This window comes from Hippichthys cyanospilos, chromosome 16 (assembly GCF_059441005.1).
Source record: "Hippichthys cyanospilos isolate Australia breed blue-spotted pipefish chromosome 16, RoL_Hcya_1.0, whole genome shotgun sequence".
Taxonomy (NCBI): Eukaryota; Metazoa; Chordata; class Actinopteri; order Syngnathiformes; family Syngnathidae; genus Hippichthys; species Hippichthys cyanospilos.
In genome coordinates this window covers 9,476,818-9,494,425 of record NC_142384.1, presented here as the reverse complement: position 1 = coordinate 9,494,425, position 17,608 = coordinate 9,476,818, and the positions used below count along the sequence as shown (strand labels likewise).

The 17,608-nt window shown below is 38.4% G+C and overlaps 3 protein-coding genes across 4 annotated transcripts; all 3 read left to right on the top strand.

Moving 5' to 3' along the window:
* The first annotated feature begins 170 nt into the window (after nucleotides 1-170).
* On the top strand, nucleotides 171-5,126 carry LOC148410468 (uncharacterized). 2 transcript variants are annotated; one of them, XR_015868130.1, is made up of 6 exons: nucleotides 171-568; nucleotides 1,940-2,056; nucleotides 2,340-2,615; nucleotides 2,705-3,028; nucleotides 3,157-3,405; nucleotides 4,626-5,126. XR_015868130.1 is itself a non-coding variant. In XM_088436454.1 (5 exons), exons 1-5 carry the CDS (start codon nucleotides 529-531, stop codon nucleotides 4,754-4,756), a joined length of 1,020 nt encoding a protein of 339 aa, XP_088292580.1. In that variant the 5' UTR covers nucleotides 175-528; the 3' UTR covers nucleotides 4,757-5,126. The 2 variants fall into 2 exon arrangements, 1 of the variants encoding a protein (XP_088292580.1); XM_088436454.1 differs by lacking the exon at nucleotides 1,940-2,056 and having other exon boundaries at nucleotides 175-568.
* A 1,150-nt stretch (nucleotides 5,127-6,276) lies between these two features.
* Nucleotides 6,277-16,559, top strand: LOC148410467 (vascular cell adhesion protein 1). Its single transcript, XM_088436864.1, is given in 10 exon segments — nucleotides 6,277-6,545; nucleotides 7,745-8,017; nucleotides 8,096-8,419; nucleotides 9,538-9,789; nucleotides 10,006-10,154; nucleotides 12,915-13,031; nucleotides 13,033-13,087; nucleotides 14,274-14,540; nucleotides 15,416-15,748; nucleotides 15,832-16,559. Coding segments are annotated over 10 exon segments (2,082 nt in total). The 5' UTR covers nucleotides 6,277-6,505; the 3' UTR covers nucleotides 16,104-16,559.
* A 676-nt stretch (nucleotides 16,560-17,235) lies between these two features.
* LOC148410466 (cx9C motif-containing protein 4-like) lies at nucleotides 17,236-17,594 on the top strand. The gene is made up of 2 exons (XM_088436455.1): nucleotides 17,236-17,293; nucleotides 17,362-17,594. Exons 1-2 carry the CDS (start codon nucleotides 17,236-17,238, stop codon nucleotides 17,496-17,498), a joined length of 195 nt encoding a protein of 64 aa, XP_088292581.1. The 3' UTR covers nucleotides 17,499-17,594.
* Nucleotides 17,595-17,608: the final 14 nt, after the last annotated feature.

Below are 17,608 nucleotides of genomic sequence, written 5' to 3'. Positions count from 1 at the left end.
TTTCTCTTCTGTGCATGTTCAAGTCACAACAATTTGTTTTGTCGATCAGCGGCATACACGGTAAGACCATAAAAATATGCTTCGGCATATGCGTATTCTAATACGTGGTCAGAACCCATGTTTTTATTCCCAGATTCATTTGGATTGTGAAAACGCCCACGGTCTTGAAATCGTTACCGTGCTGTTTTTCAAGGTCATCGGAAAGAATGTGTCACTGAAAAAAGAGACGCTGGGTTGGTTTCCTCTATTCCATTGTGCTGACATGTTGACTTAATGAGGTGATTGGCCAGATTTTAAAAATCTGTGAGAAGGTTGTACTTTGTCCAAATTTTAACAATGACGTACCCCAGGTTGGCGTGGTTAGGGCTGTACTTGCAGCTTGACTGGCGCCGTCCATTTTGGAGCAAAACAGAGACCACTTGAACGCATTTTATTAGGTTTTTTACTTCAGCCTGTGAGGAAGGAACTCTCTTTTAACCATCTTTTTACGACGCCATTTTTTACATTGCTTGTTTTGCCACGTTCACGATGATGGTCTTATTACGCGTCTGCTTAATAGCGTATGCGGGTAAGTTATTTTTCTATTAACTAGCCATTTCTGATTTTAGCCTCATCGTAAATACTCTCTTGTTTTATTAACTCGTGACCCGTGCCAAGGGTAGCAATGGTGATTCAAAGTAAAATACACACCCACTTTATAGCAATAATAATTATTCAGCCAAGGCATGTTAAGCACAGACACCCTCTGGTGCAAGGGTATGAGAAAAAAAAATATTCTTTGCGAATCTGTTTCTCTAGTTTTCTAATCGTTTAGTTTACTAATATGATCCCTCAATTCAATGATATGTACTCTCTGTTTACCAATCCGTACCATCGGGTTACTAATCTGATCCCTTTGTTTACTAATCGTATCCCTCAATTTAATAATATGTACCCTCGGTTTACTAATCTGTACCATTGCTTTACCAATCTGATCCTTTTGTTTACTCATTTTTACCCTCAGTATATTAATCTGTACCCTACGTTTACTAATACTGTATGTTCCCTCATGTTATTGATCTGTGCTCTCAGTTAAGTAATCTATTCCCTCAATTTACTAATCTGTACCCTCAGTTTCCTCATGTGTTTCCTCTGTTTACTAATCTGTTCCCTCTGTTTACTAATCTGTTCCTCCAATTTGCTAATCTGCACCCTCAATTTCTCAAATTCTTTTCTGTTTTCCTAATTTACTAATCAGTTCCCTCGGTTTACTAATCTGATCCCACAATTTACTAACCTGATCCCCCAATTTTCTAATCTCTTCCCTCAATTTACTAATCTCTTCCCCCAGTTTGCTAATCTGCATCCTCAATTTACGAATTTGATCCCTAAATTTACTCATTTGTTACCCTAGTTTATTTATCTGTTCCCTCAATTTACTAATCTATTCCCTCAATTTGCTAATCTGCACCCTCAATTTACGAGTCTGATCCCTAAATTTACTAATCTTTTCCCTCGGTTTACTCATATGTTCCCCCAGTTTGCTAATCTGTACCTTCAATTTACTAATATGATGCCTTGCTATATTCATCTGTACCCTCAATTTACAAATCCGTAGCATTGGTTTATTCATCTGTACCCTAAATTGTATAATATAATATTCCAGTTTATTGATCCGTACCCTTAATTTACAAATCTGATCCCCCAATTTACTAATCTGCTCCCTCACTTTATTAATCTGTACCCTCAATTTACAAATCTGTACCATCGGTTTATTCATCTGTACCTACACTTTGCTAATATAATATCCCTGTTTATTGATCTCTGCCCTCAATTTATTAATCTGTTCCCTCAGTTTACTAATCTGTACCCTCAGTTTACTAATCTGATCCCTTTGTTTACTCGTCTGTCGCCTCAATTTACTCATCTGTATCCTAAATTTACAAATGTGTTCCTTCAGGTTACTGTGTATGCTCAATTTTCTAGTCTGGTCCCTCAATCTACTAATGTGTACCCTCAGTTTAGCAAATGACTAGGGTTCAGTAGCAAACACACCTGTGACGGCGGATCTGTCAAGGTAATTTCAATTTTCATATGATATATTTATCTTTTTACTAATCCGTACGAGCCTCTCTGGCGCCATTGTATGAAAAAATAATTATTTGCTAATCTGTTTAAGTGAATTGAGGGAACAGATTAGCAGTTTTATTTCTCTCATACCCTGGCATCAGAGGGACTCTGTATAATTGCAAAAGCACTGTTATAATTATGTAAAGTATAATTACTTAAAAAAACTAAGAGTACAATAACAGACTATAGTGTGTGTGTGTGTGCGCGCGTGCATGTGTGTGTCTTTCCAGCAATGGCTGCAAGCACCTCCTGCCCACTGGAAATCAGTCCTTCTAAAATCACGATATCTTTTGGCGGCTCGATTTATGCTCGTTGCGATTCTACGTCGGACCAGGCGGAGGGAATGGGCTGGATATCGCCAATCGGCGGGAGTGCAGGACTGGTGAAGGGCGTGTCCAGCCTTGACTTAAACGTAAAGAGCTTACAACAATGGAGCTTTCGTCCCGTCTGCTTTGTCAGTATCAATGGTTCTCGGTGTACGAAGGAGTTACTGGTCGACGTCTATAGTAAGGAGCCTTTCATGTGGACGTAATGTTCCTTCACCAGCTAAACGTCAACTTCGCCGATTGCCTCACTGTGTCATTTCTCCTTACAGAGGCTGCGGACAGCGTGTCCATATCAGTGGAGAATCACGACGGCCCCTTGTTGGAGTCTGAAGTCTATGTATTTTGGTGTAAAGCCATTAACATTGCGCCAATGCGTTTGGTCTCTTTGCAATTGTTCTATAATTTTATATTTTTGAAAGGAATGGATTTTGATGGTGTCAAAATCGATATCCCTCATAACGTATCGACGGAGTTTGCAGTAATACCCAAGAGGAAATATAACGGAGCAGCGTTTCAATGCGCAGCAAGGATCAATGGGGATGGAGGGGCTCTTAGACTGACGTTTTCGGAACCACTCCGCCTGATTGTGCATTGTAAGTTGACATCAAATGAGGAAGGATAGATAGCAACTTGAAAAGGACAGGACAAGAGTAGTGCAACACACACAGTCAACTTCAACTTCTGTGCCGTCCACTTTCACTCTGTGATCTTATATTAACAGACCCGCCGACCTTCAGCCAACCGGAGAACGAGAATTTGACGCTTCCGCTTGGTGGCCGAGAGACTTTAAATTGCATGGCCTCAGGGAACCCAGCGCCGGAATACACGTGGAAACTTCCCTACCCTTCCAAATTGACGGAAACTCAAGCCGTTTTCAACTTGTCTGTCATGCTTCCAGGCGTCTACGAATGCACCGCCGCTAACTCTGTCGGGGCCGTCACCAAGCAATTCACGATCACCCAAGTGCCAAGTAAGCTCATCTTCACTCAGTCCTGATTGATTTATCGGGAATCGATTTGGTCGGGCGAATCTAGGCTTTTGAAAAATGTCATTTTATATATATATATATATATATATATATATATATATATATATAGATATATATATAGATATATATATATATATATATATATATATATAGATATATATAGATATATAGATATATATAGATATAGATATATATATATATAGATATATATATAGATATATATATATATATAGATATATATATATATATAGATATATATATATATAGATATATAGATATATATATATATATATATATATATATATATATATATATATATATATATATAGATAGATATACTGTATATAGATAGATAGATAGATATAACAGTATATATAGATATTTTAGCTTTTCATTTAGTCTGTATTTATTTTAGAATCTTTTTTTTCCAATATTTTTTACTTTCATATGTTTATTATATACATTTTTTCAGTTTTCATCTCCATTTATACTTTCTACTGTATTTAAAAAATATATATTTTTACTTTTACCTGTTCATTACGTACATTTGTTTAGTTTTATTTCCATTTAGGTTTATATTTGTTTTTTCCACATGTATTTGTTTATTATATACATTTTTCATTTATGTTTACGTTTGTTTTTATTTTCACATTTGTTTATTTCATATGCATTTTTGGTTGACTTCCTCTTGTACTTATTTATATTCGTTTTTCTCATTTGGTAATTTACACATTATTTATTTTTATTTTGTCAGTTTTGAGCCTCCATACCCATCTTCTTATTTGCCTCTACTGTACAGATGTCAAAGTCAAGGCCCGGGGGCCGGATGCGGCCTTGCGACATCAATTTTTTCGGGCCCGCAAAATGCGTATTATGTCTTCAAGTTTCTGGCTAAAATACCAAGTTTGCAAGTACTCTTTTGTGAAACAACAACAACAAACCTTCCTTTTCAAGAGATTTTTCTGGCCTCTGATTTCAAAACTGTGTAAATGTTGGAGGCTAATCCTTAAGATTTGACTTCAAAGCCGTAAGGACGCTCCGACAGAAATAATAACTACAATCCGGCCCACAATAAAAATGAGTTTACTTTACTGGGATTTTAATGACTGTGTTTTTCGTCTTTAAGCGCTTTGTGGGATGCTGCGTGAAATTTCATCAATCCGAAGTGTTGAGACAATAACAAACGCTCCCATCTCCTGTAGGGACTTCAACAACTTTGCCGGTGGTGCTGGGAGTTTTTCTGGCCCTGGCGATCGTGCTTGGCGTCCTGGGACTTTTTTTTGTTACTCCCCAAGGGACATTTTCTTGCAGCAAACACAACGGTACTCCTTGAAACATGCCGTAAAATCCTTTATGAGTTTTTTTTTTTTTTTTAATCAACTACTTTTCTTTTAAACGAGTTGCTCTTCATGCTCTGTTGTTGCACCTTTTTGTTTGCTGCACATTTTTATATCATCACATCCTGTGTATAATTTCCATCAATTGGTGTCTACTTCTGTGAAACTGGATTACTAATTTTGTACTATTAAGATTAATACGCATGTGAGTTTGTGTCTTCCTATTTTTTTTTTTTTATCCAGACAATTATTTACTTTGATAATGCTGAGCATTAAATCACCTAAAATAAGTGTCTCCGATATCAAAAATGAAACCTGTTCTTGCACATTTGTACATTTTTGAATTAAATGAATTTTGAAAGCTCATTTGGACCTTTTTTTTTTTTTTTTTTCCAATGGGCATTTTACATTTAAAGCTTTCCGGTTGCACAATCACATTTACCTCTCGTTTAGCCTCAGGGATCACTCCTAACATTCCAATGATTCACACATTGCAGATATTTTTTTTCCATGATTCCATGTTATTCGAACCAGTCGAACCATTTGTTTTTCTTTTATGTTGATACTTTCAATTTTATATAATTATTCTACATATTCACGAGAGGATTGCATGTATTTTTCTTATTCCAAATATTTATCCTTTCCCCCAAATCCTCATGATCTATTCCTAGTCCTCCTTGACTTACATTGGGCGAATTTACATTTAACTATAAACATTTACCTAAATACTGTTTATTAAATTTGACATAAGCTCATTCATTATATTTAATTATTTATAATAATATGTCATAATTTCTAATTGATTATCATATAGTAATGTATAGCAATTATTTTTATATATATTTAAGTATTCACAAAAACATTCATATTTTTTGCATTTTTTTTAACCTTTAAATGATGGTTTTTGCACTATGGTGATATTGGTCCAAAAAGATACACAAAAATTCATTGCTCTTCCTTTGTTTGCTTTTCTCAGTAATGGTTTAGAAGTTTTAAGTGCATAAGTAGGCCAGATGCATGACCGCAATACATGTTAGGAGGTTAGTCAAAGATCTAGACAGCAACATAGTCTGACATAATTGGGTAGTTAAAACAATGTTTCTATCATAAATAAGTGCTAAATATGTTATTTTTTTCATGCATTTTGCACGCTCTCATGGATTCTTTGTGCCCCTGTTGAGCCCCAGTACAGTATTAAGTGTAGTGACGCCCATAGGCAGAGAGCCAAACAGCTGTTGAAATGTGTTGGGGGGTTTTCTCAGTATGTTCTCTTTATTCTCAAATGTTATTTACAGGATCACGATTCCTACATTATTACACGATCATGCATGTTTTTGTTCCAACATTTTGGATTGTGCTAGTATAATATCCACGATCCTTAAATCGGGCCATGCTGGTTTCAAACTATCGGGAAAAATATGTTACTGTAACTGAATGGTGAGATAGTTCCTGTATATTGCATTCTCATGACATGTTGACATAATGACGCAGGTGGCCGGACTTTTTTTGTGTCGAAACATTATTTCATTTCACAATGACCCATCGGGAATTGACGTGAATGCAGCTGTTTTTGCCAACCCCTTTATTCTTGACTCCTGATTTCTGAACAAGTCGTGGAATACTTGAACGCAGCACTCTGCTACTTTTACTTTCGGTTCTAAAAGTGTGAGGAGACAACTTCACAACTCCTTTTAACCTTCTTTTATTAATTTCGCTTTAACAGTGCCAGTTTTGCAGCGTTCGTGATGATAGCCATTCTATTCTGCTGCTTAATAATGTATGCAGGTAAGCAATGTTTTTCTTTTTTTGCCTGTTAGCTTTAGCCAATGGCATGGTCGTTTTTTGTGCTATTGTGAACTGCTTGTATTTGTTGGTGTGCTTACACAGAATACCGATAATATAATAATTACTAACTAATCTGTGAAATAGTTATGCGTTAGTACAATTGTACTAGTGAGCAACCGTGTGTGGTATACAGTCTTAAGCACACACCCATTTTGAGTGTTTCCCCAACTTTGTATTCAGCTAATCGTTTACGTTAGACTTTTTTTTTTTACGGCGTACTATTCAGCTAATCGTTTACGTTAGACTTTTTTTTACGGCGTACCGTAAAGCAAAAGCATCACAAGAAGTACTGTATGTACCGTACGTATACTGATAAAATAGATGTCGTCTCATTTGGTCAAAAGTTGTATGAGTGCCATGCCCTAATGTTTTGTATGAACGGAAACGGGTTGTGTGTATTTAATGTCAAGCTAAACATTGTAAAATGAGGAAAATCTGGTGTGCTTAAACGTAAGACTCACAATGATAAGTCACCCCCACTACCCTTTTTTCAACAATTTAATTACAATGAGTAATTTTGCCTCTGTCGACTGAAACTTACATCACAGTTGGTTTTAGCTCAGATGATCACCAATCACCGCTTAGTTATGAATGTATGTCATGAAGAAATAAAGACAATTATTTACAAACAAATAGCAAAATCATTACGGTAGATTACAAACAACTGCAAATCAGGAATCACAGACAAAAAAAGCAAACAAGAAAAGTAATGGCAAACAGAAAAACAAAATACATTAAGAAAGACAAAACACAAACCAAAAGCACAAAAATATCTGCAAATAAAAAAACAAACAAAAGCACTTTACCAAAGATAAAACAACCTCATATCAGGAATCAGAAGCAAACAAAAGAAACACACACCCACATAAAAAAAAAACCACACTTAACTTTTTGCTTCCGGTGATTAGACGAGAGGGGGCGCTATCATAATGGTAACGTTTGATGCCACCTCCCCCAGGACCTTTCCACAGTAAGAGTAACACATCATACACAAATAGCCTTCTTTCTGATGGTTTGAAACATGCAAAATATGCACACCAGCGCCACTGTCTCCATCCAATCAAGTTGCCCCTTCTTTTTTAATCCTCCTTTTGTACAGTACATTTAACCCTCATCCCATTGTGTGTGTGTCCTTCTAGCGAAGCCTGCTAGCACCTCCTGTCCACTAGAAATCACTCCTTCCTTTGTGGAGGTGCCATTCGGCGGCTCTGTCTCTGCCGTGTGCAAGTCCCTGTCCAATCAAACCAAGGGAATGGGCTGGGAGTCGAAATCCGGAGGCACAGGACTGGTGAAAGGCGTTTCCAACGTCACCTTGCGAATTGATCCCTTGCAACATTGGCGCCTGCGTCCCATCTGCTTCGTCAATCTCAATGGTTCTCAGTGTACTCAGGTGTTACCGGTCACCGTCTACAGTAAGGCGTCGTTTAAGTGGACCTGGTGATCATTCACCAGCGTCACCGCATGCCTCACTTTGTCACTTCTCCTTGCAGAAAGGCCGGACAGCGTGTCCATATCAGTGAGGAGTCACGTTGGCCCGGTGTTGGAGTCTCACCCCGTTGCTATTCAATGTGAGGCCGTTCAGATTGCGCCCATTGATCGCGTCTCTTTGGAATTGTTCCATCGCAATGAAAGTGTGGTCGTGGTGCGGTTCAAAGATGGTGACGTCGGCCCAATTAACAAATCGGTCGATATGGCACTGACAGCCGAGCAGGAGTATAACAGAGGGCAATTCCACTGTGAGGCAAAGATACATTTAGATGATTTGGAGGACTTGCCAGCAACATCTTCAGAGCCGCTCCAGCTCATCGTACACTGTAAGTCTACACTCTGAGAGAGAGATGCAGCGAGTGGGACAGCAGAAAAGGGAGGATTTTTGCTTAGTGCTTAATTACCTCAAGTAATTGATTACTTTAGTGTTAAAGTTACCGTATTTTCCGCACTATAAGGCGCACCTTTTTTAAAAGCTGACGGTGCGCCTTATAATCCGGTGCGCTTTATATATGGATCAAATCATGTGCTGACTGCATAAACGATAGTTTATGCCTAAAAAATTCAGTTCAAACCGACCTGGCCAGAGGGTATTAATGAACTTGATTTGCAGGTCCAACATGATTTTTTTTTTTTTTTGAGGACTTAAGAGTGTGTGGCCCCACACTCATGTTTGCCGTTTAAATTTGTGCTCCATATCAAAAATATATACCGTAATGCTCGCGCCAAGGAAAAAATTAAAAAGACAGCGACGCCAGCCTTCACCCAAGCTTGGCCCCGTTGCGTCGTTTAAATTTCCCTGACTTTCATTGAATCCTAGCTTCTTTGTGCTCCATAACGAAATAGCTGGTCAAAAAAATATAATGCATGCCGAGGGGAAAATCAAAATAATTGCGTCGCAGCGTTCACAAGTGTTTAGTAGTTGAATAGCAATTACAAATAACGCATTCTCTGTTTTATCTGTTTTTTTTTAATAACAAATATTTCTTAGTATAATATCCATACAACACTTATATTGTATGAATAAAGTTTATATTCTATTAATAAAGTTTGATGACTTTGCTGATCGTTTTTAATCCATTCCCTTTAGTAAAGCACCATCTAGTGGCTGCATAACGCAACTCCATCTAGTGAATGCATAATGCAACCCCAGCCAGTACTATGGTTTCAACTCTATATGCGCCTTATAATCCGGTGCGCCTTATATATGGCGTTTTTTTTTTTTTTTTTTTTTTTTTTTTTTTTTTTTTGAGGCTCGGCCATTCATTGATGGTGCGCCTTATAATCCGGTGCACCTTATAGTGCGGAAACTCAGCCATATTTAGAACCTACTTCAGTTAAACACTTGAAATTATTTTTTTATATGTATAAATAAGTACCTGGGATAGAAAGTTCAAATTTGTCTTTGGGATTCAATGAGTTAATGATAATCTCGTATCAACAGACGCGCCGACTTTCAGTCAACCGAAGGACGAGAATCTGACGCTCCCCATTGATGGCCAAACGAGTTTAAATTGCAGCGCCTCCGGAAACCCGGCGGCGGAATACACCTGGATACTTCCCGACTCGTCCTACGTGATGACTGGAACTGAAGCTGTTTTCAACTCGTCTTACGAGCTTCCGGGCGTCTACGAGTGCGCCGCCGCTAACTATGTGGGATCCGTCACAAAACGTTTCACGCTCACTCAAGCGCCAAGTAAGCACATCTTCAATTAATTAATCATAGAAAAAAAAAATCGTCATTTTTTAGCAGAATTTTGCGTAGCGGTCTTCAAACTGGGGGGACGCGACCCCTAGGGGGGACCCGGCTCCGTTTTTGCAAATTTATTGCGGGAATTTGAGTTAAATTGTTTTTCCTGTGTGTTTTGCAAATATGAGAAGATAATAACGTGGACTCTCACGTCTGCCGCAGGGTCTCGAACAACCTTGGCGGCCGTGCTCGGAGCTTTTCTGGTCCTGGCAGTGGTGCTTGCCATTTTAGGATTTTTATTTGTCACGCCCCATGGGACTTTTTCTTGCAACAAGCACAGCTATACTCCTGGAAGCACTACATCAGGTCCTGTGTGAGTCTTGTTTGATTGGTTTTTTTTTTTCTTTAAATAAGCAATTTTATGACTGCGATTTTACTGTACTGTTTTTGCACCATTTTGTTTGTCTGACTTTTTCTTTGAAATGTTTTCGGCTACTTGTTTTTGGTACTAATGTGTGTGTTTTCATTTAATTTAGCCCATTTGCATGAATTTGGTACCGATTTGCGTGTTTTCATTTCTATTTGTGTTCACCGCACTTTGTCAAGCTATTTTATAATCGCATGTTTGCATCGGTTCTAGTCCACTTCTGTGAAGTCGGATTTATTTGTTTGCACTGTAAACACTAAGTTGCGTGTTTGCTTCTTCCCAGCGTGTTGAGACAATTATCCATCCAATTTTGTTTCACTTGACCATGTTAAGCATCAAATGGGCAAAGGAAGTGTCAAAAACGTTTGTGTTTTTACACCTTTGGATTAAAAGAATGATGTGAGCAAAATTGGAGCCAAAAGTTGAGTTTTTACAATTGAATAGAATAGAATGCGTTCAATGTCATCGCAACATAATCGGGAGTGCTGATGGGTGCATATTAACTCATTCAATTCCAAAGACATATTTTTACTTTTTTTTTTTTTAAGTTTACACAGTTAATACCACATATTTAGAATACTTTATTTGGAATGATTAATTTAGATACCCAAGTAATAAAGTATTTACGTACTTAGTAATTGTTTACTGTTGGTAGTAAAGTACTATAGAAAAGAATACAATGCCTTGATTGACATTGTATTGCTGATATATAAAGGAATTGGGAGCACTGCTCTGATTGGTGCATATTAAATGAATATGAACAATAAATAGAATAAACATAGGATTAAGCTTATAGAACTCTATACTGATCAATATAAAAATTAATTAAAGGGATGATGTGAAAGATTTAGACCGTTTTTCTTGACGGACAGCAGGAGGTGCTGCAGGTGCTGCATTTACCATTGTCCGTAGCTAAAAAAGTCATTTTTCATTATCTGTCCCCCTTTTATTCTTTTTATGTTTTCAAAAGGTGAATTGTTTTACTTTTTTTTTTTTACACTTGTGTGACTGTTAATAATTTAATATGATACGAAATGTAACTGATTCTTATTTAACGTTGCAATACCCCAAAACTTCACTAGGTGTCAGTAGTGCACTGAATGCAGCCTCTCATTACATGTGCGTCTTATGTCTTTAAAGGGTGAGTAGTTTTACTTTTATTTAAGCGGAAGTCAACCCGCTAGTCGCTCAAAAATGTTTTTTATGCAAGCTCACTCATCTTAAAACAGCATTTTATTTAATACTGCGTATGGGCTGGCCATTTCGCTTCTCGCTGTCGACTAAAAATGACATCACAGTTGCTCAGAGTTCAGGTCACAACCAATCACAGCGATGAATCACAGCACATTTTTCAGGCGGCTGCCCCTTGAGAAGGATCCAAACAAGTGAATTTTGCTGCTTCATATTCCCACGAAAGCAAAAATGAACAGAATGTGTAAACTAGAACATATTATTGAATTTTTATTTATTTATTTATTCTACACTGACATGGCAGCTAATGTCAAATAATTATTTATGATGGATGCATCCTAACCAGTACAGTCACCTTAAATTAATTCTGGTGAGAGAGATTGTTATAAAACTAAAAATGTAAGCAGTGCTTATATTTACTCGCAGGCTCCCCAGGTAGAAAATGATTATATCTAAACACTAATTAGTTGATTATTTTATTAACTGTTTGCGTGATGGCCTTTTACCTTGCTTTGGCCCCCTCTTGGCCCGCCACTGCTCTCATTCAGCCGCCTGTTGCTGGACCGCCATACTAATTAGACGTGAATGTAAAGTTCGCCTGACTCCAGTTAGCCCACTTGCACCATTCTTGACATTCCGCTCCCGTCCAGAACAACCCGACGAGGTTAACCCTGCTCGTTTCAAACGAGGGGTGTCGGTTCCAAAACATGTATCTCATTTCAAACTAGCGGTAGGATTTCAAAGTCAGGATTCATACTAGGGTTAGGGCTTCAAATGAGGGTTTTCAACTAGAGTTGCTGTTTCAAAATGAGGTTTTAAAATAGGATTAGGATTTCAAAGTATGCTTTTAAAGTAGGATTTAGGGTGAAGGTTTCCAAGTAGGGTTTCAAACTATGGTTAGGGCTTCAAACTAGGGTTTCAACTAGGGCTAAGGCTACAAAGTAAAGTTTCAACAAAGGCTAGGGCTTAAAAGTAGGGTTTTCTATGATTAGGGTTTCAAGGTAGAGTTTCTAAATAGTTTCAAACTGGGGTTAAAAATGAAAGTCGAGAAAAAAAGTAGAGATCCATACTAAAGTTAGGCTTTCAAAATAGTGTTTTTGAAATAAACAGGTGGGCAACTTACATTTTTATACTGGTTCGACATTCGTCTGAACCCCGCCCCCTTTTCAGTCCATCATATTTTTTTCAAGCCAGACAAAATTGTAATGGTCAGTCCATCTCAGTATTTTTGCACACAGTAAGTAATACACACATAACATCTGATAGTGCTGCACTCAAGCAGCATTCTGGTCACAGTGTGAGTCTGCAGAATAACGTCGCCTGCCCAGAATGCACTGAAAAGTGAAAACAATCATAAACATTCATGATTTGAGCACCTACCATTTTGGAACTGCTTTAACATCATTTTTGAATATGACAAGTCAGCTACTTCCACCTGCTAAATCCCCCACTTTCCCTTCTGTGCCCCTGTTGCGCGCACACAAACACACACACACACACACACACAACGAAGTCAGCCGGGATGAAGGGGGCCCTTGTGAGCAACAAGCATTGTTCCCTGCAGAGTTTGCCAAGCTTGTGTAACTTGGGATTTTTCTTATCCAGGGCTCCTTCGCCATCAAGTGAACATGGCCAACGTGGCGTCTCTGCAGTGGATCGTGGTGGCACTCTGCATGTTTTGCTCAGGTAGGATGCTCTTTTATCCATTTGTACAACTTCAGGCTTTAGCAGTACTCCTAGGGGGCGACGCTGCTGGGTGATGTCATTAAAAATGTGTCACGCAGGATTATTCATATGCAGTCTGCATTTTTTTGCAAACCTAAATAGGCCGTTGTGGTGAGCTTCCTTTACTTGCAGATATTGTCAACAAAATGTAAATTCCACCTTACATTGATTTGTATGACTTTTTTTTAATTTGTGTAAAATTTGATTGACCTTGTGTCCTTTTTTTTTTACCCTTGTCACACATTTAGCTAGAAATCGTGATCCTTAAAATCTCTCATTATGGAAACGGCGTATCCAAGTCGTGCATATCTATGATACAAGTACAATCACAGTGATATCTGCTCAACATAAGTTTTCAAGTTACAAGTGATGACTTGGTTGATGTCAAGGCGTTTTAATGAAGGTGTACAATTTCTCCCTTGTCGATGTATCAATCTAAAATACCTTACTATCCAGCCATCCATTTTCTTAATCGCTTGTTGTCACAAGGGTACGGGCTAACTGGTGTTTATCCCAGCTGTCTTTGGAACTTGTTGCCAGCCCATCACAGGGCACACGGTGACAAATAAACATTCACACTGACTTACACACCCAAAGGCATGGGGAGAACATGCAAACCCCACACAGCAAGGCCAGAGCCTGAATCAAACCCACAACCACCGCATGTGGAGGCGAATGTGCCACCCAGTCTGAAAAGTATTTAGAGTGAAGCCGGAATGCCCGGAGAGAGCCTGGGAGGGCACGGGGAAAACATGCAAACCACACAGGAAGGTTGGAGCAAGTCGGGTCCCTGAAATGCAGGGCGGACGTGCTATGGTCCACCGAGATGCATGGGACAAACAATGAAATACCAAATGAAAACACCTGCAAGGGGCATGGAGCAGCTCGCCTGATGTCACTCAGTAGGCTCCGCCCCCTTTAAAGGCACATACACACTAACATACCCCTGTATACAGACAGACAGACAGACAGACAGACAGACAGACAGACAGACAGACAGACAGATAGATAGATAGATAGATAGATAGATAGATAGATAGATAGATAGATAGATAGATAGATAGATAGATAGATAGATAGATAGATAGATAGATAGATAGATAGATATCTCACTGAGCTATTTGGAGTTGACTGATTTTGATCTCAGTTTCAGCTGACAACTGCTCGCTAATCCTCAAGCCCGACAGAGTGGTGGTGGGCTTCGGGGAGTCAGTGTCGGTGAGCTGCGAGGCGACCAGGCCGGTGCGCGTGCTGGGCTGGGAGTCGGCCGTCAGCGCCGCGCACACGCAGCAGGGCCCCAGCGTACAGTGGAAGGTGGACAGCCTCATCGATTGGATCGAGGAACCAATCTGCTACGGGGTGTTCTTCAGTGAGCCGCGTCAGTGCGAGGAGAAGCTAAACCTCGTCCTCTACAGTCAGTTTGGAGCGCTTGGCTTTGTTTGCTATTATTTTGTGGTTTTGCCATTTTTTTGTTTGTTATGTTTTTGCAATAATATTCTCTTTGTGTTGCAATTTGTTATGATGAGTTTCTTTTATTTTTGATTCCAGTGTTTTTTTTGTTGTTGTTGTCTTTACTATTTTGTTTGGTTTTACCCAAATAGTTTTTACAATTAATTTTGAATTTGTTTTGTTAGTTTAAACAATACCTCTGACAATTTTATAATGATATTCAAACTTAATACTTTGGATAACTTTTTACAGTTTTTTTTGTTTGTTTTTAATTCTGTGTTGTTTTTGTCTCACATTGTTTTTACAATTTGTTTGAAGTTTGTATTTTTTATTTCTTATTTCAAATTTTTGGTTTTGGTTTTACTATTTATTTGTCAATTTGTCAAATTTTTTTACAGTGTATTTTGCATTTAGTTTTGTACAATTTCTATTTTTTGATCATTATGAAATATAAAATTTCTCTTTTGTTAAAGTATTTTTTTATTTTTTATATGCATAATTTTTGTATATGTGTTCTTATGTTTATTGTTTTACATTTTACATTTTGTTTTTCATTTATTTATTATACTTCCCTAATTAAATTTTATTATTTCTAAACATTTTAACCATGTTATCAGTATGTTTTTAGTATTTTTTTTATTTTTACAATATTTGTTTTTATTATTTTTAAGTTCATTTGTTTTATAAGTTTACAGTTTAATGTATTTATTTCATTCTGTTCACCTTCTAACTTACAATGATTTTTTTGCTGTTTTTGTGTAATAATGCCCCCCCCCCCCCCCTTATTATAAACATATTTTTATAGTTCTGCATTTTTCAATTTGTGTTATACTCTCACAGAAAGCCCAGACAGTGTCACTATCACGGTAGTGAATCATACCGGGCCCATGGTGGCAGGAAAGGAGTACCAGCTGCTTTGCGAGGTCCAGAACGTCGCTCCCGTTCAGTATCTCAACTTGAGATGGTACAGAGGGCACAAAGAGGTGTATAACCGCTCCTTTACCGACCTGACTTCTCCCTCGCCGGTGCAAGTCTCCTCCATCCTCGTCATCACGACCTCGGAGGCCGACGACGGCACTCGGTACACCTGCGTGGCCCAGCTGGAACTCGGAGCCGAGGGACCGCAACCGCCCCCGACTATCACCTCAAAGCCCCTAAGAACGTCCGTATACTGTGAGTTCAAATCCTTTAAACCTGGAGTTTTTTTGCTCATCTGGCCTGGCAGAAAATTTGACACATTATTACCCCCAATGTAGTTCCTCCGACATTCCAAAATCCTGAGGATGAAAATGTGGATGTGCCAGAAGGTGGAGAAACAACGCTGAACTGCACCGCCACGGGGAACCCGCCACCTGTCTACAGCTGGCAACCTGAGCCGGAGCCAAAAAGGGAGAGCAACCATGAAGCCGTGCTCACCTCTTCTTCTCTGCTGTCGGGAACGTACACCTGCACCGCCTCCAACGTTCTCGGGAAGAAGAGCAAGCAGTTCATTGTCAGAGCCAAGAGCAAAGGTAGACAGAAGGTGTGAACTGGCCACCAGGGATGTTTAAAATGCATTATTTATGCTAAATTTGTCATCATTTTAATATAGATCTAGTTAAGTTTACAGCACAGCTACCATATTTTCTCAAATAGTTGCTGTCATTAGCTATGATGGATAACCACATGTCATAATATATACCACAACAGTTTGCACAATTGTGTCTTTAAGATGAAGTTCAGCACATGGATTTATTCATCCAACCATTTCCTTTCTACGTTGTCAGAAAAAAGGTGCTAGACTTGTAAGCCTAAGGGTCAAATGGCTTGTCACTGGGGCAGTACCGATTTACCCTTTAAATCGGGTGTATATTGGGACCCTTGCAATAAGTACCATTATAGGCAAATAAATATTGTCAATGTAATCTCTTAGAATGAATGTACAAATATATATGGAAAATACATGTGCTTGTTTTATTTAAAAATAAAGTTGAAATAAAGTGGATATGCTTTCTTTGACGTTTTTTGCCCCCTGGTACCCTGGTGGCGCGGAAATGCAACTAAAAAAAAACCCAAAACACATTACAAAGGATAATGCAACATCACATAGGAAAAAACGGAAACAAACAAACAAAGGAAATTCATCTGTTTCCACGCATTACAAAAGAGAAGGACATTTAAATTACTGAATTCATTTGGCAATTGTGGATATTTGAAATGTACGTGTTGTACTGTTTCCCAAGTTTGCTATTTTTTGTAATGCGTTTTTTGCTTTATTGTTTGCAACCATTTTTTTATTTGCCGTTTTTAGTAACGTGTGATAAAGTATTTTTTTGTGATTACTTTTTTTTTGCGTCTTTCGTAATGTGTTTTGGGGATTTGCACTTGCGCGCCACCATGCCCTTCTCTAAATATCTACGTATATTGTATGACTAATAAAAATATAAATTGATTGAATATTATGTAAATAAATTCATTTCAATAACAAGACAACAAAATGTATTGTAATTCATATAATTTTATAAAAAGTCAAACTGTCTGCTCCTTTAAATCGCTACACTGCCAGCTACAGCCAACCGACTTCGCTGACACTTTTGTGAAATTCCATTGGTTCGGTGTGCATCACGTGATCACAACATCCCTAAACGCGAAAGTGGAAAACGTTCCTTGTCCTCGAAGCAATGCCAGCAAAAGACCCTTGCAAAAAGCACGCTTGCGCCATCCAAACGTGTTTACAAGGTATACAGCAGTCGTAATCTGTCTTTATAGACAGCATGCACCATGCTAATTTTGTTCTTTTCTGATAGCTAACAAGTATGTGGAGAGCCTGTGCGCGGATGTGATCGATGACATGCGTCGGTGCTGCCGGATTCATGGCGCAATCTCTCTCTGTTGCTCCGGATTTAAAGACCCCGAACACAAGGAGAGGAAACCCAGAGCGTAGCCTCCAACGCGGCTTGTAATGTATTTATTACATGGGACAACACCTGGCAGCATTATTAACTGGATTATAACTTTTAATAAATATATATGAAGTGGTTGCCACATGGCATT